Source organism: Microcebus murinus, chromosome 16 (genome assembly GCF_040939455.1).
Source record: "Microcebus murinus isolate Inina chromosome 16, M.murinus_Inina_mat1.0, whole genome shotgun sequence".
Lineage (NCBI taxonomy): Eukaryota > Metazoa > Chordata > Mammalia > Primates > Cheirogaleidae > Microcebus > Microcebus murinus.
The window spans coordinates 60,740,064-60,761,219 of record NC_134119.1 but is presented as its reverse complement, the minus strand read 5'-3'; the positions used below and the strand labels follow the sequence as shown (position 1 = coordinate 60,761,219).

General features: G+C 52.6%; 2 protein-coding genes across 5 annotated transcripts in view; both read right to left on the bottom strand.

Annotated features, from left to right (window-relative positions):
• ACTN4 (actinin alpha 4) overlaps positions 1 to 5,943 on the bottom strand; it is a 71,292-nt gene extending 65,349 nt beyond the window's left edge. The window contains exon 1 of one of the 4 annotated variants that reach the window (XM_012774711.3): positions 5,670 to 5,943. In XM_012774711.3, coding sequence (XP_012630165.2) covers positions 5,670 to 5,831 — 162 coding nt within the window. In that variant the 5' untranslated portion in view covers positions 5,832 to 5,943. The remainder of the gene's footprint in view (positions 1 to 5,669) is intronic. The other 3 variants (XM_012774710.3, XM_012774709.2, XM_012774708.3) reach the window with 3 other exon arrangements.
• A 4,965-nt stretch (positions 5,944 to 10,908) lies between these two features.
• Positions 10,909 to 20,329, bottom strand: EIF3K (eukaryotic translation initiation factor 3 subunit K). The gene is made up of 8 exons (XM_012774722.2): positions 20,156 to 20,329; positions 19,178 to 19,276; positions 17,689 to 17,809; positions 16,169 to 16,243; positions 14,305 to 14,371; positions 14,119 to 14,196; positions 12,242 to 12,367; positions 10,909 to 10,972 (listed from the first exon to the last, which is right to left on the bottom strand). Exons 1-8 carry the CDS (start codon positions 20,212 to 20,214, stop codon positions 10,941 to 10,943), a joined length of 657 nt encoding a protein of 218 aa, XP_012630176.2. The 5' UTR covers positions 20,215 to 20,329; the 3' UTR covers positions 10,909 to 10,940.
• Positions 20,330 to 21,156: the final 827 nt, after the last annotated feature.

Genomic DNA, 21,156 nt, shown 5'->3' with positions numbered 1-21,156 from the left:
ACCCAGTTCCACCAATCAGCTTTTAAAGACTGTCCACGGACATTCCAAGTTAATGCCTCTGTTGTTTACAAGAGAGAGGGGACCCAGAGGACATGAAAGAACACACCAAAAAAGGCATGACACCAAGACAAATGTCTCAGGGATTTTTATAATCCCAGGGAGACTGCCACTACTTGGATAAAACTTCCCAAGCGCTAATATAAGGACCCTCTTGCCAGTTAAACATATGCAAAGATTTCACTTTCGGGAGTAGGTGGGATCCTTCCCTCCAGCCACTTGGTTAAATTTTCACCTGAATAACATCACTCTTTCCTGGTACATGTCATAGAGGTTAAAAAATAATAATAATAAGATCATTCTTTAAACACACTGGAATTTAAAACAATTATGTTTCTCTTTGATTCATTGAAAATTACACTCCTTGATACCTGGCATATTGACTAAAATGTAACTCATAAACCTTCTTGAAGAAAAGTAAGTGATACTTGTGCCACTTTCAGACACTTTATAACAAATTCTGGCGCCTACAACTGCCAACATTGTAAAACTAAGTTTCCTTATAACTCTGCTTTGATGTTTCAAAGTTTAAACCCTTCCTGAAGGAGACTAATCTTGAGCTCTCAAACTACCTGCGACATAAAGGCTTCTTTGAAACTTCCACGGATGACAGTATTTGTATCTGGTCAAGTAGAGACTTCCGTCTACCTTTAATAGGTCAGTGTTTCAGTTACTGCTGCCATTGAATTACCAACTTGCTATCACTTGCCTCTTATTTCCATGAAAAAAGAAAAGGAGAGGGAAAATCTTAAACAAGGTAACATGAGCGTTTTTTGTGACTCTGTAAACTAAATACATAAATAAAGGCAACGGAAGGAAACTGAGGGAAGGGAACCAAATGTGAATGATGAGAACATGGATGTCACTAAGTGAAGGAAACAAGCAGAAAGCTGGGGAAACGTTGCTCTAGAATATACTAAATGCCAGGGAAGAGATAAACATGTTGATATTTTAGCTATTCAGAAAACCTGAATGAGCAAGTGATACTACAGCAAACAGCTGTTCAGTAATTATTTTTGCCCTTCCCTTCTCCCCTTCAGAAAATAAAAGCAGCAGCAAGGGAATCCTTTTTTTAAAGAACAACCCTAAGATCTGGTCAAAGGCTCATACAATTCCCAGCACACTATAAATCAGTATAGCAAAAGCCTAAAGTGTTTGTCTCAACAGTCTCAGATTCCTTGGGCCTTCCCAAATCAATTCTTTTTTGGCTCCATTCTCTTTACTGTCATCTGCTAGAGAGCACTGCCAGAGAACTTGTACTATGCACTCAGTTAATTCTGAAAAAGGGTGCTGTCTGGCCAAAGTCTGCCATGACTGGAGTATATGTTGAAATGGCAGCAGTCCCCGCTCCAGAGGCTTGGACTGGACGCTAGACTTGTCCCTGCCATCGGATTAAGAGGGCATTTTGAGAGGGCAAGCCTGTATTTTAACTGACCTACCTGACTGCATCTCAGGAGTTTAACAGCACATGGCAGCACCTGGATATTAATACACCACCCTCATTTCCTGGGCTGCTTCCTCCAACACTTTCACCAAACATTCTGCAAAAGGCAGCCCACTTGAGGCCAAGCAATTGGCTTCCATTAAATGAAGGCTATTAGCGCCAGTTCCAACTGGAGGGTGAGTCAGCTCCCTGCCGCCAAAGTAGCCTTCCTGTCGGTCTCAGAAGCCGGAACCAGGGTGGGTGTTTCAAAAAGGCAGAGGGCAATCCCTGGGCCACACCCTGGACTGCCTATTATTAAGTGAAGTGGCAGGCACCACTCCATGGCTCCAACCGGATCTCAGAAGGCCCTGCACGCCCTGGCCATGCTCCCATACCTCACCTCTTCTTCAGGCAGTAAAGTCATGTTCTAAAACACATTTGGGGAGAACAGAGTGCTAGCAGCTGCCCCTACCCCTCTCCCAAGAAGGCACATGCGTGTATCTGCACCGTCTTGTTTTTAGATGATAATTGAGTTTGGTTAGTTTTTTATTTTTTGTAAGTATGTTATTCAATTTTGAAAACTGCTAAGGACCTGTTAGTCTTAGCCAGATCCTAAGAGGCAAGCAATTAGAGTAATGGAACAAAATAACAGATGGCTACTTTGGGGCCTCCATCATCGGCCTTTTAAAAAAAAAATACTTGGAGAAAAACAAAACACCACTGAACTTTTCAAATAATTAACTCACACCTAATACAGCTGAAGCCAAAGGTCAGAGTCTAAACGCTGAAGCCCCTGTAAATAGTGATGTTTCGATGAACACGAAAGCTTAGCAAGTGAGGCATTTCTTCTGGCTGTGATGAGAAGTCTGGGCATAACTATCAAGAGGTCTCACCCTTCCAGGACAGCAGAGGGTGGCAAGGCCACCCATGACCCCTTTTAGAAACTGGGAGAGGGAACTGTGGCCCAGAAGTATAATTGCTTAAGAATTTGACCAGGGCTCCTCCATCTGCCCAGGAGAATACTTACGGCCCTCCCGCGTAAAAACTGTTGCATAACCTACTTACTGGATAACGCCTTGGTTACAGGGGTCTCCAGAAGTCAGAGCAAAGGGCTTCCAGGTAGAAGTGAGATACAAACGCCCTCTGACTTGGGCCAACTCTTGCTTAATTCCCGAAAGAATTAAACGCTACCCACTTTAAGGGCCTACAGCTGTTCTGTTCACAGATTTTTTTTTTTTTTAATGTACGCACAGGACACTCATAGGACTGTCACTCTCCCTATGTCCAGTGGCTCAGCTTTGGAGAGGCAAGAAGGGCACCCTGTCACTCACTAAAGTGACACTGCAACATAGAAAAATCCCAGCCAGCCTGTTGGAGGTGGAGGGGAGAGGGTCTCTTGGAAGGCAGGGAGGGAACAGCACAGATTGGTGAATTCCTTTCCACTACTCCTCCCCCCATTTCATAAAGAATCCCTAGCCCACAACGGGAAAGGGCACAGAAGTGAAACAATCCTCCCGCCCCAAAAAAACATAGCTGCGTGTAAATATTTGCTGGAGTAGCAGGACGTACTAGAACCTGGCCCGTACTGACAATCTAAAGCAGCTGGAATTAGAGGACACCGCCACCCACCCTTTTCCTCAGCCCCGCCTGGCCCTGGAGGAGCTGGGAGCTAAGGGGAGGGAGAGTTACACAGGGCAGCAAGGTGTTGGGGTTCCAGGGACTCCATGTTCCCACCCAGGTGCCTGAGTGGTGCCCAGCCTCACCCTGAGGGCAGGGGACACCACAACCTCGAGCAGAACGAGCACACGCCCTAACTCCCAGTAGGGAGTGGAACTGAGCTAGCAAAAGGAGTCACTTGGGGAAGGGCAGAAGACAGGAAGGGAGGGAAAGGGAAGGTTCCCCACCCCCGTCACCGGAGAAAAAAGGGTGAGGAGCTCATTCTCTCCAGTACCTACAGCCAGAGAAGACAGATCCTAGACAGCCCCAAACACAAAGCGGTGGTCCCCAGTTCCCCTCCCAACTTTCCAAGTCTCTTGGCAACCCTAAACCTTTTCCAACCTGGCGCTGCCTCAGGCAACACGTTATTGTCCAGACTCCAGACTAGATCTCCCCTTCCCATCAAAAGCATTTTTGTGTCAGCTATCTCAGGGTGCCCACCCCAAGGCAGGTGGGGCAGCGGATAAGCACACCACTCCCAGCAAGCCCTGCCGCCTCCCACTCCCCCCCCCCCCCATTGCTACTGAGGAGGAAATTCAAGCAGACACTGGTAATTTACCCAAGGTTAAACCACCTCAGCTGCCTTGGAACTGCTGCTCCTTCCACACTGGGCTACCTGTGCACCAACTCACACCCTCCAGAGACTTCCAGCCACACGCTCCGCTTTCTTCCCTCAGCTCACCACTCAAGCCCCTTCTGTCGGCCCCCATGTTCCTGAAACAGCTCCAGCAAACCCACTCTCCCAAGTCCTGAGAGCCAAAGTCCCAACTCCATACACGTCCATCTTTATAGAGCCACCCTTCGATCCCTTCTCATTTTACAGATGACAGAACTGCAATGAGAGATCAAGGGTCTTGCCCAAGGCCACAGAGCTAATTAGTAACAAATCTGGCAAGAAAATCCAGATCTCCGGATCCCATTTAATATGCCTCTAACTTCAAGTACCTCCCACCCTCTTCACACACACTCCTGAACCCCCTCCCCGACGCCCACTCAACACACTCCTCTAGCTCTCACTGCACACACTCCAACTCTCTCTTAAATCGACTCAGAGCTCGCCCCCCCACATTGCATTATTCCCCCCACACACCCTAACACCTTCCCTGGGCCTCCCACTCTACTTCTGATCTCCCTTTCACTCCTGTGGGTCCCTCCTAAGTTGCTTCCACACCCCAAAGTGCCACCTGAAAACAGACTCTGCGCTAGGATCCTTTCACCTGCCTTTCTCTCCAAAAAGACACAATTCTTCCTGGACACTCTTCCTCCCAAAACTCCTTATTTTCCCTTTACAACACATATATGCTCTCCAGTCCCAGGACTGCATTTCCAGAAGCACCCCCCCCAATTCCTTTCTCAGTCTATGCATCACACATTCCCTCCCTAATGAGACTTTCATTTTCCTAAACTAACCTCCCTCCCATTATCCGCCATTCCAGCTCACGCTCCCTCCCACCGTTCTCACCTTTCCCAGACTGTTTCTTCCTCAGGATCCTCCACCCTTTGCTGAGCTTTTCAAACTCCCATCCATTCTTCAGAAACCCTCTTCGGAATACCCCCAATACTCTCTGTATCCCCCTTCGGCTTCTCTGACCCTCATCAATTCCTCATTCCTCCTATCTCCCAATCCTTCTCCTCTTCCCTTTGAAACAGGGGACCCCAAATCAATCCCACCCTCTTCAAAAACATCTTATTCGCAGGCCCCTTAACGACTCCCGTCAGTATCCCACCCTCTTCAGGGCCCCTAGTCCCGCCAGACCTCCTGAGCACGCCTGCCCTTCCTCACACCCTAAAGCCCTTGTCTTTTCAGACCCAATTCTGTCCTTTCATCTTCTCGGCCTCCCTAATCCTCCCACCCCCTCTTCAGATTCCACAATCCCTTTCCTGGTACCCCCACTCCATCTTTAGACTTCTGATTGTTCATCTCCTTTAGAACGCCTCCAACCTAAGGCTTCCCCAATTCCAATCTTCTTCAGATCTTTCTTCACTCCAAATAACCCCCTCCATGTTTGAGATCCTCTCCTGACTTCCCAAACCCCTAATTTTGCCCTCACCCACAAATTCCCTTCCCACATTCCCTCGCTTCTCCTCCCAGCACTCCCAACCCACCCTCTGACCCTTCAATCCCGCCTCAGATCCCAATTCCATTTTAACCTCCCCCACCGCCTCCTCTGTTCCCCCTAATTGCCCTCCCAGACCCTCCAAATCCTTCACCAGGCTTCCTGATTCCTTTTTTTTAGCCTCCCACATTCCCTGCTCGGCCGCCAATTATTTTTTCAGGTTCCCAATTCCTTCCTGGAGCTCAGCGATTCCTTTTCCAACTCTAAATCCCTCCTCAGACCCGCCAATTCCTTCTCAGGACCCCCCGTTTCCACCACGGACCCTCCAATGCCCTCTTGGGACCTCCGACCCCCTTCCCAGCCCCCGACCTCCCCTCCAGGACCCCTCCAGCCCGTCCGGCCCGCGGGCCGCGCACCTTGCGCTGCTGCTTCTCCCAGGCCGGGTCCAGCAGCAGGTCCCGGTCCCAGTCGTCCTCCTGGGCCATGTAGTCGCCCATGCCACCCCCGCCGCCGGCGCCATTGCCCGCGCTGCTGGGGCCGTACTGGTACGACTGGTTCGCCGCGTGGTAGTCCACCATTCCGCCGCCGCTCGCTTGCCCACCAGCCGGTCCGCTCCCGCCTCAGCTCCCGCCCCTCTGCCCGAGCCGCCGCCGCCGCCGCCGCTTCTTCAGCTGCTTCAGCCCGCCCTCCGCCTGGCGCCTGCGCACTGCCCCAGGCGCCTGCGCACCGCGCCGCCGCCGCCGCCGCCCTCCCGCGCGCGCGCGCCCGTCAAGCCCGAAAGGCACTAAGACCGCTCGGCGCCTGCGCGAAGTCCAAGTCCCCCTCGCCTTCCCTCAGCTCCCGTACGAGCCACGCCCCACCTCTCGCGTGAACGCGCGCGTCACTGCGCGTGGGCGGGGCCAGAGTCATGAATGATTCATGAGGCGAGTCGCGCCACTGGGCCTTCACCTGCTCAGGCTTGGGCTGTGCTGCATGGTTTTCCCATTCAGCTACACAAATTTAACAAATGTTTCTGGGACGCCTACTGTGTGCCAGACCGTGTTTTACACAATGGCACTAAAGAAGACAGACAAAAATCCCTGCACTCATGAGACTACCTTCAGATGAAGGAAGACAATAAACAAAACAATTTTTTTGAGACAGAGTTTCGCTTGTTCCCCTGGCTCGAGTGCAGTAGCATCAGCCTAACTCACTGCACCCTCCAACTCCTGGGCTCAAGCGATCCTCCTGCCTCAGCCTCCCTAGTAGCTGGGATTACAGGCGTGCACCACCACCCAGCTAAATTTTTTTTCTATTTTTAGTAGATATGGGGTCTCACTCTTGCTCAGGCTGGTCTCGAACTCTTGACCTCTAAGCAATCACTCCTGCCTCGGCTTCCCAGAGTGCTAGAATTACAGGCATGAGCCACTGCACCCAGTCAAAATTGTAAGAAATATATAGCACTGTATATTCCAAGGTGGTAAGTATTCTGGAGAAAAATCAAGCATGAGTTGGCATGTAAATAAACTCCTTGAGGTAGGCTCCATGGAGAAGGTGAACATTGGAACAAAGAGGAGTCACAAAATGGACACAGGAGTTAGGTTAGACTGGAATAGGTACTGGCTGGTTGGTACTGGGAGGTAGAGGATTCTTTGAACTTGTCTACCTTCAGTCATCCAACAAACATTTATTGAGCATCTACTATGCACCAGGCACTGTGCTTGGGTACTGGTCGTATAGTGGTGAGCACGATATGCCTGGTTATTTCTCAAGTGGCTAACCTCATAGTGGGCAACAAATATAAGCAAACAAATACAGGTAAATGATGTTACTGCCAGCTGCGGACCTCACACCTGTAATCCTAGCATTTTGGGAGGCTGAAGCAGGAGGATCATTTGAGGTGAGGAGTTGGGCGACCAGCCTGGACAACACAGGGAGAACTTGCCTCTAAAAAAACAAAAAACAAAACATTTAGGCAGGCACGATCATCCCACAGCCATCCCTGCTCCAGCTCACGGCACCTCCAGCCTTCCTGCTGCTCGGCCAACAGGCCTTGCAGTCATCCCAGACTGCTCTTTGTAGTTACAACCCACATCCAGTTCTTCAGGAAATTCTGTCGTTCCATCCTCCCAGAATATTCCAAATCCACCCACTTCCCCTGCCTCCACAGCCCCACCCAGGTTCTGTCCACCCTCGCCTTGTCTTCCATTGTGGCAGCCTCCTCACTATCTCCTTTCCTACAAGAAGCCAGAGGGAGCCTGTGATCATGTCCCTCCCTCCTCTGCTCAGAACTCGCCTGTGGCTCTGCACTCAGAGTAACAGCCAAAGTGACAGAAAGGAGGAAAGGCCAATGCGGCAGAAGAGTCTGCCCAGCTGAGCCCAGCCCACTGACCCTAGTGGTCTTCCACATCCCGGTCCCCATTTCCCTCCCAGCTCACCCCCAGTCTCCTCCAGCTCTTTGGCCTCTTTGCTGCTCCTGGGACCCATCAGGAGCCACGTTCCAGCCTCAAGTCCTTTGTATTTGGTTGTCACAACGTGGAGCACTCTACCCGGGGTACTGGATCCCCGGGGTACTGGATCCCCGCAGCTCCTCTCCTGCAGGTCGCTGCAGAAATGTTACCTTCTCATTCGAGACTAACCTGAACAAGAGTGATACCCTGTCTCTACTATAAATAGAAATAAATTAGCCAAACAACTAAAAATAGAAAAAATTAGCCAGGCAGAGTGGCACATGCCTGTAGCCCCAGCTACCGGGGAGGCTGAGGCAGGAGGATCGTTTGAGCCCAGGAGTTTGAGATTACTGTAAGCTAGGCTGAGAGCTAGAGCTAGCCACAGCACTCTAGTCCAGGCAAGAGAGTAAGACTCTGTCTCAAAAAAAAAAAAAAAAAGAAGAAGAAATGTTACCTTCTCAGTGAGACTTTCCCTGACCACTGTATTTAAAATAGCACCCCACACCTTCCCTGCTTAACTTTTGTCCATAGTACTTACTGCCATTTAACACGCCACAAGATTTACGTATGTATTGTGTGTCTTGGTCTCCCCAAGAATAACAGCCCACAAGGGGGAAACCTTTGTTTTGGTCACCACTGTATCCATAGTCTCTGAAGCAGTGTCTGGCACCAAGCTGAAGCTTAATAAAGCCTGGGTGAATGAATGGGCTTAAAACAATGATGGGGAATTTGAATTTTATTCTAAATGCAAGAGGAAGTCGAGGTAGGACTCTAAGCAGGGGAGGGCTGTGATCTGACTCAGCTGCTCACTGGGTGTCTCTGGCTACTTTAGGGGGACAGACTGTAGATGGTTGAGCACAGGGGTCCAGGGAGGAGGCTGTGACAATGGTCCTGCTGGAAGAGGGAGGCGTGGGAAGATTTAGGAAAGAGCAGCTAACAGGACTCACTATCATGACTTTGACTTTGTTGGCAGAATCCAGCCGGCTCCGAGGTTTTGGACCTGAGCAACAGGGAAGTGTGAAGCGCTTTACTGAAACAGGAAGGACCCGAGGGGAATGGCTGTGGGGGTAAGGACTGGAGTTAGACTAGAGCAGGAACTGGCCGTGTGACAGCAGGGGACTCTGTCACAGTCCAACTACTTGGGGTTGAAGACTAACAGGCATGGCTCCTTCAGGCATGGGAGCTGCAAGGATCCCTCTATACCTCTCCCAAAGGCCCATGAAGGGACCCAGTAGCAAGGAGAGGACGGGGACAAGGCCCAGGCAGCAGCCTGGTTTCCTAGGGCATGCTGAGACCGGCCAAAGACTCCCAGACATGCTGGCGGTTTCCGAAGTTGGACTGGGCTGGGGTGCAGGTGGGGCGGGCGGCTTCTGCCTCTGAAGCCCAGGAATCTTGTGCTGGGCCTGGTCTGGGGGAAAGGCCGCCCAGGTGATGGGCCGTCTGCCCCTCCCTGCCTGTTCCCAACAGACACTTGACAAACCTCCCAGACAAGGGCTGGGAGATGGAGCCGATGGCCCCAGCCACTGAGGTTTAAAGGCTCCTTTTAATTGCCAGCCTTGAGGCCACTTCCTGGCAGCCATCCACGACAGTGTAGTAATAATAGCTGGTGTGTCGCTCAAGGGTCCAGGGGCAGCAGGGGAGGGCCTCAGGCAGGGCCGGAAGGGACCAAAAGGGGTTCTGAGTGAGGGGTCCAGCCAGTGGCTTTGTCATTTCCGCACCCTCAGAGCTTCAATCAGAATGTATTAAATGTTGCACCCAATGTTAATGCTACTTAGGGGACGCAGACTAGAGAGAGTGTCTTCGCAGGGCGGCGATGTGAACAGAACTGCAATGTCTGGAGGTGTCCATGGAAGCAGCTGAAACAGCAACCCTGAGCCGAAGCGAACGTGACAGGCCATCACCAGGAGGCATTTGGAGACAGCAAGTTTGCAGTTTTAACAATGTGCCACGCTGTTGTCAACTCTTCCCAGGCATTAACTCCCAACTACTGAAGGCGATATACTTGCTACCCTCCCCAGCTGTCAAACTGAGGCACAGCAGGTGAACTCACCTGCCCGGAGGCCACTAGGCCAGGGCTTACCCTCAGGCAGCCTTTCTCACACCCTCCCGGCTACTCAGACTAGACGTGGCTTCCAAAGGAGCCTATGAAGGTCGTTTCTTCTTCCCCTGCGGAGCAGCCATGGCCAGTTGTGCAGGCTGTACCCTACACAAGGGTACCTGCCAAGTGGGTGACTGGGAGTTGTCCCCACCCCCACTCAGGGTGCCTTTTGCTAATTTGCACGAGTTCATGCGTGGGTAGTAGTAATATCCGAATCCTCTAATCCACTCAGATCTGGCTCCCAGTGAGCTGCAGAAGCGCCCTTTCGTTCTGTCCCCAGGGTTTGGACACGGTGGCAAAGCTTCCACACCGGCACACGGCTCTAAGGAGCAGCTGCCAGTCTATACTAAGACATTAACACCTGTTGGGGCATTTCGTTTCCTCCATTTTTCCCAGGAGGCAGGCACCCAGTCCCCTCCCGCCAAAGACAAGACTCAGAGGGGAAAACAACTACCCAAAGTCACCCTGCCAGAGTGCCTGGAGCATGTGTGTGCAGAATGGGAATGAACACCGTCCCGCTGAGGACCAAGCTGGTGAGCTAGGGATCCCGGGGAGGAGGCGGGGACCCGGGGAGACTGGCCTGGCAGGAGGGGCAGCCTCTGGCTAGCTCTCACACTTTGTCTTCATGGGGGGAAAAATACCAAATTTTTCATCGAGTTTCTCCAAACAGAAGAGTACTGAAGACTAGTTAGCAACCTTGGTGACAAACCCCGAGTCTGAAATTTTCAACGGCTCGTGTTTTCTAAGAGCAAGAGCAGGCTAGCCCCGATCTAGGACCTTAAATGCAAGAGCTCATGGAACCTGCACGGCTTTCAGGAAGGCCCATTATGCTCCCCTTGCACAAATGAGGAAACTGAGGATTAGAGAGGTACAGTCGCTGGAGCAAGGACACAGAGCCACAGAGCCAGGATCTGAGACGGAGGGGACCCTCCCTCCACTCTCCCAAGAGGAGCCCAGGCTCCACTACATCCCGTTCATGCACTTCTCGCTGGCTCAACCTGCCTCCCTACCCTGACCTCAGAGGGGTGGTAGGGGCCCAGCTGGAGCACAGGCCTGCTCCTGGGCTCCCTCTGGTGGGCGAGGGCCAGAGGCCAGGGACGAGGAGAAGACAGCAAGAGACCGCAAGGCTAAGTCAACAAATCTTTATTAAATGCCTGCAGTTACTGGGAGGAGGCCATGATGCTGGACACACCTGTTGAAAAGAGAAGGAGAAACCAGAGTGAACTCGGGAAGAGTGGGAGACGAGCCTCCGGCACCCACAAGCCCCTTCTGGACCCGGGTTACCATCACAAAGGCAGTTTGGTGCAGTAGTTAAAAAACAAAACAAAACAAACATGGAAACTGGAGCAAGGGGGCCCAGGTTCAAATCCCAGCTCTGCCAATTACCAGCTGGGTAACTATGGGCAAGTTACCTAACATCTCTGTGCAGCACTGTCCCATCTTTCAGCAGCAGCTACCCTTTAGGACTACAGGACTAAATGAAGTGCTTGGAACAATGTCCCAAGTGTGGTTTATAATTACCACCATCATAAGAATATTTACTACATACTATTTGCAGCATATTCTAAGTGCTGGGCTTGCAGTTCCTCACTGCAGAAGCTTTTGCTATCACAAAAAAACCCCAATGCAGCAGGCGCTTCTTAGAGGTGAGATTCCACGGTCCACAACAGCAGAACCGCACTTGAGAGGAGGGAAGTAGGCCCAGGGGCCAAGGGAACAGGCCACTGCTGTCCCCTGCTCTCTCTCAGGACACCTGCCCATGAGCAGAGTGACAAGAGTGCATGCTAACGGAAGAACTATTTCTCACCCCTTTTAGCTGAGCAACCGGTTGAGTAAAAATGTGCGTATGATGATGACAATTATTAACATTTCATGAACTGTGTGACTGGCTCCTTGCTAAGCGTTATACGTGGGCTATCTCACTTCACCATCCTACTTCCATGAGGCAGGTATGATACTATTTATATTATCTACTTATAACCAGGGCACCTACATTACAGGGCTGATGTGAGGATCGAATGACCTAAGTGTAAGAACCTCCAGTGCTTGTCATAATGATCGTGGCTGTCACCCCCATGTTGAGACGAGAACACTGAGGCACAGAGAGGTGACATCACCCAAAGCGGAGAATCGAGATTCCCGCCGGGTTAACCGGACTCCAGAGTCTGCACATTAGGCTCCTGGGACCAATAGAGTCGTGGAGACACGAGGGCCCAGGAAGTCCTGTTGAGTGCTACCGGGCAGGTCACAGCGCCTGGAAGTCCCAGGGAAGGACACGTGGCAGCCCCACCGTTCCTCCCTGGCAGGCAGCGCCGAGAGCGCAGGCCAGTGGCGTCGGCAGATGCAAATGTCCCAGCCGTGCACTAAAACAGATCTACCCTGGTCCTTTGGGCCCCAGCCCTGGTCCCTGCTGAAGGGCACCCCTTAGTCCCACAGCCTGAAGCCTCAGGCCACCACTCACTGTCAAAGTCGATCTTCTCCACGATGTTCTTGGGCTTAATGCTCTCTTCCTGGCTACAGATGAAGATCTGCCCCGACTCGTCTGCGCTCCAGCCGTACTTGCTCATCCACACCTTCAGCTGGCTGTCTGCAGGTGACACGGGCAGCGAGGGGCTTCGGTCAGCCCGATCCCACAGTGCCAGGGGACCGGGAGGCAAGGGAGTCACAGCTCACCAGGCCAGGGTCCCCCCCTCCACGTGACTGCTCCGCTGGGATCTCCCTGCTGTAGCCCCCACCCCCGCAGGTCATTCTCAGAACAGCCACCAGAGGGAGCCTTTCAGCTTTCTCATCCTTGTACCATTACCCGGCTTCCCCTTAACATCTTTTATTTTATATTCCCCTCCAGGGCACAGCGTGGTTCCTAACAAGAGCAGTGATTTACTCACCTGCTTTCCCCACAACATATATGGAATGGTTGCACAATTTGGATCTCATCATTGTCGCAAACAATAAGCCTTTTGCCCTTAGTGTTGGTAAGGATGTGCTGCCAGAGTGGTTTTCAGTTACCCGAAATAATTTTGTGAGCCTTCACTATCAGTTTGATACAGAATCACCCAGTTCTCTTTATATCTAATTCTAAGGCTTGTTTCATACCCTTTTGATTAACTTTTCACTTTTAAATATGTAAAACATATACTTTATATAAAAACACTTAGTATGGTGCCTGATCCAAAATGTGTAATAAAAGTTAGTTTCTACTAAAAAACAACAATGAAACACACCTCTACAAAACTGCCTGGGCTGGGCGCCAGTAATCCTAGCTCTCTGGGAGGCCGAGGCGGGCGGATAGCTCGAGGTCAGGAGTTTGAAACCAGCCTGAGCAAGAGCGAGACCCCGTCTCTATTATAAATAGAAAGAAATTAATTGGCCAACTAATATACATAGAAAAAATTAGCCGGGCATGGTGGTGCATGCCTGTAGTCCCAGCTACTCGGGAGGCTGAGGCAGAAGGATCGCTTGAGCCCAGGAGTTTGAGGTTGCTGTGAGCTAGGCTGATGCCACGGCCCTCACTCTAGCCTAGGCAACAAAGTGAGACTCTGTCTCAAAAAAAAAAAAAACAAAAACAAACAAACAAACAAAAAAACTGCCTGATTCAAAAGGCAAAAACTAGCTGGGTGCAGAGCAGATAGAGGGTCCCAGTGCAGGGGGCTGCCTGGCATGTTCTCGGGGCAGCCAGAGTGCAAGTGGCTGAGCACAGCGAGCTTGGATGTGACGGACGGGCCTAGAGCAGAGAGGTGTGTGTGTGGGGGGGCATAGGGCCAAGGATTTTGTCCTTTCCCCCCAAGTGAGTTGGAGCCACATGAGGGCTCTGAGCACGGAGGGCCATGGTAAAATTGATATTTTTAAGAGATCCCTCCCAAAAACAAAAAAGAAAAAAACCGTGTATTTGCTTGTTTTTGCAAAAAGAAACACAGAAAGGAGAATCAAGAAATTAAGGAAAATGGTTACTCCTGGGAGGGGAGGTGGGAACAGGGAGGACTTCTGAGTATCTTCCTGTATAGCTTTTGCCTTTTCTTGTTCCTTTTGTTTTGTTTGAGACAGGGTCTCGCTCTGTCGCCAGGGCTAGAGTGTAGTGGTGCGATCAAAGCTCACAGCAGCCTTGAACTCCTGGCCTCAAGCGATCCTCCCGCCTCAGCTTCCCAAAGCGCTGGGATTACAGGTGTGAGCCACCACGCCTGGCAAGGGCACGTCTTCACCGAGGTCTGATTTCCTCCCTGGGCTGAGCCTTCGATATCAACCTGGTGAGACCAGGATGGGTCCCTCCGCGGAGCTGGCAGAGGCCCACTGCTCCTGCCCACCCCCGGCCACCAGATCTGCACGAGGACCAGAGGGCCTTACCTGACAGGTCCCCGAGCATCTCGGCCAGCAGCCAGCGGTCAATGTGCTGGTAGGTGATGCCCACGACGTGGCAGATAACTGTGGAGATCAGAGACAAAGGCAGTGAGGGGCTGCCCCCCACCCCCAACCCTGCTGCCACTCCCTTCCCCTTCCCTCTGGGGAGCCCAGGCTCAGAGACGGACTTACATTTTCGAACGGAGTCTTCAAAGCCAGTTATACCTTCTAAGAGGTCCATGTTTTCATCCAGGGCTTGCTGTGACAGGAATGTTGATGGTCACAATGTTATCATCAGCATCAACAATGCTAATATTAGTAATATTAACAAGAACAGCAGCTAACATTTCAGCATCCATCCACGTGCTAGCCACTCTTCTGTGTGCAACCCTACAATGAAAGTTACTGCTTTTGTGCCCATTTTAGAGATGAGGAAACCGAGGCAGCTAAGTGATCTGCCCAAAATCTTAGAACTAGAGTTTGAACCTGGCAGGCAGAAACCATAGCCCCAAGAGAGCCATGTGCAATTTCTGCTGCAGCTGCTTCTATTTTCTCCCAAGAAGCCAGAGCAAAGTTGAGTTGAGAAGAAAGGGGAAGAGATGAGAAGGTGTGAAGAGGTGTCCAGAGGTCGGGGAGGGAATGAACTGGGCGAGGAAGCAAGACGGCGGATACAGCTGGGGATGGGGAGGCACGCACGATTCAAGACAGAGCAGGAAGCAGAGCCGGAGGAGTGCAGACAGAGGACGGGGGCTGCTGGCCAGGCCCAGGAGTGTCAGGTTGGGACTTCGCGGGGGTGAGCGGAGAAGCCAGGAGGAAGTGACCAGAGAGATGTCCGGGATCCACGGGGGGAGGAGGGCAGCAATTGCTGGTGAGGACAAGTCTGAGGCAGGCAGTGGCTCCCAACCGTGGCCAGATGCCAGAATCACCTGGGATAACTTGTAAAAATCCCAAAGCCCAGACTACACCCAGACCAGTGACATCGGACTCTGTCAGGGGAAGACCAGAGTAGCGGTATTATTTTTTAATAATAATAATAATAAAACGGTCCAGGGTATGACTGGGAGTGAGAGGCCAAGGTCAAGGGGAGAACAAGGTAGTTGGGCAAGAGATCAAGGAACCAAGAGGGCTAGTGCTCAAAGGATCACCCATGTGGCTTTTCAAGCATCTAAGAATTGGGGTAAGAGCAGTAAAACAGCAGTGAGGAGGAGCTGAACTCTTCAAGAAACAAGGAGCAATCATCTAGGGGGCTGACACCAACAGGGTGGCATGGGAAGCGCTGACACGAGAGCTTCAAGACTAGGGTTTCCGGAGGAGCAGTGGGGGACAGGAAGGCGATCCAGCCTACACTTGGGGGGCTGCAGAAGTGGAGGGCCAGGCTCCGCTGACAGCAAGAAAGGGAGAGACGTTTTGGGTTTTTTTTTGAGACAGAGTCTCATTCTGTTGCTAGGGCTAGAGTGCCGTGGCATCAGCCTAGCTCACAGCAACCTCAAACTCCTGGGCTCAAGCGATCCTCCTGCCTCAGCCTCCCGAGTAGTTAGGACTACAGGCATGCGCCACCATGCCCGGCTCATTTTTTCTACATATTTTTAATTGACCAATTAATTTATGTCTATTTTTAGTAGAGACGGGGTCTCGCTCTTGCTCAGGATGGTCTCGAACTCCTGAGCTTGAGCGATCCTCCCACCTCGGCCTCCCAGAGTGCTAGGATTACAGGCGTGAGCCATCGAGCCCAGCCAGGGAGAGAGCTTTTAAAGAGGCTGTGGAGAAGGAGGATTTCTACTCATGATCAGTAGCATGTACCAGAGGGCCCAGTGGAAGGACGGGGGAAGGGGACAGGGTCAGCCCCAGCCTTGTGCCACCAGGATGATCTGTGAGTCTTGGCTCTGTGTGAGGATGACGATTCCAGGAGATCACACGCAAACCCGAGCGCAGGGTCCATCGCCAGCAGGCAGACGACATATGTGCGTGATCGTTACCTTTAGCATTCCGCTCCCCGTGGCCTTGCCACCCACCGTGCCCCCGCCACCCACCGTGCCCCCACACCAAGGCAAGTTACCCAGAAAGCCTGGAAGTGGCAGGTCTCCAGCAGGTCCCCGAGGTACAAGATCTGTCGGATGGGCCGCTCTTCTTGCTGGGAGGGGGAGCCATTAAGGGAAAATAGCCCCGGAGACTGAGGAGGCTGGGGCTGGGTCCTAGACCACCTCTCCCCACCCGCCTTCTTCTAGCACCCGTCTTCCAAAGGCTCAGCTCAAACAAAGACATAGAAAACGGAGCACCCTGTTTCTCCTGCAGATGTGCACAGGAGAAAAGATGTTCGCTGCGGTACTCTTTGTAATGGCAAAAGGTGAGGAAAAAACCTAAGGGTCAAACGATGGGAACAAGGAAATAAGCGGCCGCCCATTCCTACACTGCGACCGGGTCTACTCTCGTAGAACAGATATGGAGGACGGGACACCTGAGATTACGAAAACAGCAAGACACTGAACGACTCACGTGATACCCTACCATTGGGTGGGGGAACAGGTGCACGTGAACACACACACCTGCGTTTCTCCATACACATCTATGGAAAGCATCTGTGGAAAGGTTCCCAAGAATTGCAAACAACTATTGCCTCCTAGGAAGGGAGTGGGGTGGCAGAGGGACGAGGAGGGAAGAAGCCTTATCTTTTGTATTTTTAACTGTAAACCACATATTTTTTAAAAGCCACCAGAACACACCTACGTGAAGTGGACAATCTCTCAGAAGGCAGGAACCCCCACAGGCACACCTGACAGAGCGAGCTCAATAAGCCACCCGCCATTTCACGGATCAGCCACCAATGAACAGCCAGTGTGACAGCTGTGGGCACAAGGGCCCAGCCACCTGCCTTGTAAAGCACAGGTGAGGAGGGACTTCCGGGTTTGTTAAGTGATTAAACGAAAGCCGGAAGCCCGCCTGGCCCAACAACGGATCAGTCACAAAAATGCAAGTCAAGGCAGGAGAGAGCAGGGTCACCGGTTTTCACCAAAAGCCAGCTCTGTGCCAGACACTGAGGATATGTGTAAACGGATCCAGTCTTCATAGCCCCTCCGGCCTCTTGCCTGAAGGTTCTCTAGTCAGCTGGGACCCTCAGGGAAATCTTTCTAAAGCACACGCCTGCCTATGGCACCCTGCATTTTTGAAGGTCTTCATGGTCCCGCAGAGCCACGTGAGTCTGGCCACATTCTACTTTGGATCACCCTTACTACCCCTCATCTTTCAGATCTTCCCCCCTCCAGGAAGCCTCCCCTAACCGCCAGGCAGGCTCAGGTGCCTCCTCTGGCCCCTGTGCCCCAGCCCTGACCAGCCCGGGCTATCACTGATGTCTCCTCACTGGACTGTTGGGAGCTTCGTGGGCCCCCAGTGAGACCAGTGTCCCAGCCCCACCCGGCACTGGGCCAAGCCCAGAGCAGGCACCCGGTATCTGTGGCTGAGCCCGCAGACCATCTCCCTGCGGATTCGTCTGCTCTGACTCCCGCGCCCTGGCACTGCCCCCTGGCACTGCCCCCTGGCACTGCCCCCTGGCACTGCCCCCGGCCGAGGCTGGAAGGATACGTGCGCCTGGTCGATCATGCACTTGCACAGCGTGAAGTCGGTGTGCGGCAGGTTGGTGAGGGCCTTCAGCAGGATCTGGGCGGTGACTGTGGTCTGAAAGAAGGCTGGGTTGAACTGGTACCTGAGAAGGGGAACGGGAGACATGGCAGCACTGGCAGCTCCAGGTCCCCAACCCTCAGCAGGTGCCAGGCCGGCTGCCCACCACTGTAACCTGGAGCACGGGACATGCCTGGACTCTAATCCCAACCATGACACTTTCTGGCTGCGTAACCATAACCTCCTCGAGCCTACTTTGCTGCTCTACAAACAGGGACAGTTAGTCCTCACCACCTCACAGGGACAATATAGCAATTGAGTGAGTTAGTACGTATAAAGCTTGTGGCACAGTTGCTAGCACACGGTGGGCACTCATCGGCGGTGGTAATCACCAACATCTAAACCACCCCACAGATACAAGCGTCATCTCCATTTTACAGACGTGAAAACTGAGGCTACGTAATCTGCAAAAATCACACAGCTGGTCATGTGTCAAGAAAGCACCCAAAAGCGGCCAGGCGCGGTGGCTCACGCCTGTAATTCTAGCACTCTGGGAGGCCAAGGCGGGAGGATCGCTCAAGGTCAGGAGCGAGACCCCATCTCTAGTAAAAATAGAAATTACTTGGACAGCTAAAAATATATAGAAAGAAAATTAGCCGGGCATGGTGGTGTATGCCTGTAGTCCCAGCTACTTGGGAGGCTGAGGCAGGAGGACCACTTGAGTCCAAGAGTTGAAGGTTGCTGTGAGCTAGTCTGATGCCATGGCACTCTAGCCCTGGGCAACAGAATGAGACTCTGTCTCAAAAAAAAAAAAAAAAAAAAAAAAGAAAGCACCCAAGGGAGAAGAACGCAAAATGTCCATCAAGAGGGGAACAGATCATTAGGACAGAGTCACACAATGGAACACTATATGGCAATAACAAACAAACTGGAGCCACACAAAAATGGATGGATCTCACAAGCCCAGTGCCGAGTGGAAGATGACATCATGCTGTATGATTACATTCATGTCAAGTTCAAAGGAGGCAGACCCAAACTAAGCTGATCCACACACATGCATGCGTGGTAAACTAGCATATAATGCCAGGCCACAAGAGCATGACAGTGATCACTGGGGCACTGGGGTTGGTTGGCACAGAGCATGTAGGGCAGAGGGCTTGTGGTACTAGCAACACTTTTGCACCATGGAAGGCAATCTCATGGGAGTTCATTTACAACAGTTTGTTAAACTATATATTTTATGTACTATGCTGTACATGTATTTTGCAATTAATTTTTTAAAAAACCATCCCTCTTCCTGCCCCAACTTCCTTGGCTTCTTAGTCTTGCACACCAAGAGAAGCCACATCCTGCAGGCTACCCCCAGCCCCCACCACCCCTGCCCCCACCCTGTGTTGACAGGGGCACCCTGCCAGCTGCTGGCATGGGGGTATGGACGGGGCTGCACACTCACAGCTTTAGGACAGCCAGGTTGGCTTCCAGATCATAGGCATTCTCTTTGGCCTGCGTCTCCACATAGCGCTCCAGGGTGGCCAGATTCTCAGGATTGTACCTGGAGGAGAATCAAGATGGGTGAGCAAAGAGGAGATAGGTGCTGAGGTCAATCATTTTATGGGGCAAGGGGCCACTGTAATCTGTTCCTCCTTCCCTTCCCCTCTAAATCTGGCACCTGCTCTACCCAAGTAGTGAATTGGATCTATAATTTCTAATAAAACCCGTGCACATCCTAGACCTCTCACCTAAGCTCTAAGCCCCATCAGAGCCTTGGGTCTTACCTAGGATGGCTCCCCACTTGCTCAGCCAGGTCACTGCAGTGTGTACACATGGCTTCCAGGACATTTCTGCTACCCACCCCTTCCTCTCCTCAGGCCCCCACCCTGATCCAGCCCCATGCTCTCCTGCCTAGGTTACTGTCTAACTTCGCCATCTCAGCGCTAAGCACTCCTGGCTATCACTGTCTGTTGTAGGTTTTGTCTCCCCTCTGGAATGGGAGCTCAGTCCACGACCACACGACCTGCAGCTGCCTTAGTCACCCCTGGTTCCCAGCACTGCGGAGTGGACTTCAGTGAACGTGTGCTGATGAATCACATGAGGAGCAGAGGAGGGGGAGACTAAGAAGCACCGAAAGACTGAGAAGCAGAGAGAGGGAGGAAATCGGGGGCCGAGAGGGAAGGCTGAAGCGCAGAGACGGAATTCTTAAGCAATTAAAGAGCATGAGTGGTAAGCAAGGCTCTCTCTCTTGCCTCTGGGTTGCTGCAGAGCTGTTTGTTCCCTTAAACACACCCCCCTCCGGGATGACCTCCTGACATCCAGGATGACGGAGAAGCCCCGCGCCAGCGCAAGCCCAGGACCCGGACCACCCCTTGCCGTCTCCGGAAAATCCTCTCCTCCACCCGCTCGGCCAGAGCGCGCCCTCCGCCCGGGCTCGGACCTGTCGATACCCTTGAGCAACTTGCCCACGTTCGCTCTCATCTGCTCAAACATCGCCATGACTGCCGTCGCCGCCCACGACCAGGGCTGGAGGCGAACACCGCACCGGCAGGGCGGCCTCGAGGACCGGAAGAAGAAAGAGGCCGTGGAGACGGAAACTGCGTCACTGTTGTCGCTCCAGCCCCGGAAGAGCGGGGAAGGGCGGGGAAGCTTTTGCAGCTGCCGTCACGCTTTCCGACTGCCGCGTGACTTCTTCCCGGCGGGCTCAACCGGAGCGTGCGCATTCGCTCCGCGCGAGCGGGAGCGACGGCGTGAGAAAAAGCTTAGTCCGCCCCAGTGCGCATGCGCCACTCGTGGCGAGGAGGCGGGGCTAAGCATTTCCCGGGCCTCCGGTGCCCAGTTCCAGCGCCTGGGGCGCGCGCGTGCGCGGACTCCGCGGGACGCGCGCGCACGTCGCCTTGCGCGCGCCGTAAGCCCACGGCACTCCGCGGGAATGCTGGTAGTAGCCCTGCCCAAGGCCACGGCCACGTCCCTAGGGAGGTGATCTCAGAGGTCCCTCTGGCCTGAGGCAGCATCCTGAGCTCTCCAGTTTCAAGACCTGCACCCTAGTCCCTCCCCTCCATCCCAGATCCAGGAGTAGGATCTCACAAAACCACTGTGCTCTGCCAGGCAGGGATTAGGGTGAGGGGCTCCTGGACCCCCGCCGGATCGCGCCCAGTCTCCGTTAGGTTCCAGTCTTGCGGCCCAGGGCGAGCGCCCCACCTTGTGGTGCCATGAGTTATTTGTGTACAGAGTCTGTACACTGCAGGCGTGAATGCACAGACATGTACCTTGTATGTGGAGGTATATGCCCTGGGTATAGCCACATGTGTACACACATATATAGGCATGTGCATGTCTACATACCCGCGCACCGTGCAGGAGGCAATACAAGTGCATGTATGTGCCCCAGGTGAACAGGCATGTACACTGCAGACCTGCCACCTCTAGGTTGTGGCCAAA

What these genes read in the sequence shown, in the direction of transcription:
- EIF3K (XM_012774722.2), bottom strand. Translation starts at nt 20,214, where the DNA reads ATGGCGATGTTTGAGCAGATGAGAGCGAACGTGGGCAAGTTGCTCAAG. An exon ending in AACCTGGCTGTCCTAAAGCT is followed by an intron (nt 17,810 to 19,177) that starts GTGAGTGTGCAG and finishes TCCCCTTCTCAG; the next exon opens with GTACCAGTTCAACCCAGCCT. An exon ending in GGAGAAGATCGACTTTGACA is followed by an intron (nt 10,973 to 12,241) that starts GTGAGTGGTGGC and finishes TCTTTTCAACAG; the next exon opens with GTGTGTCCAGCATCATGGCC.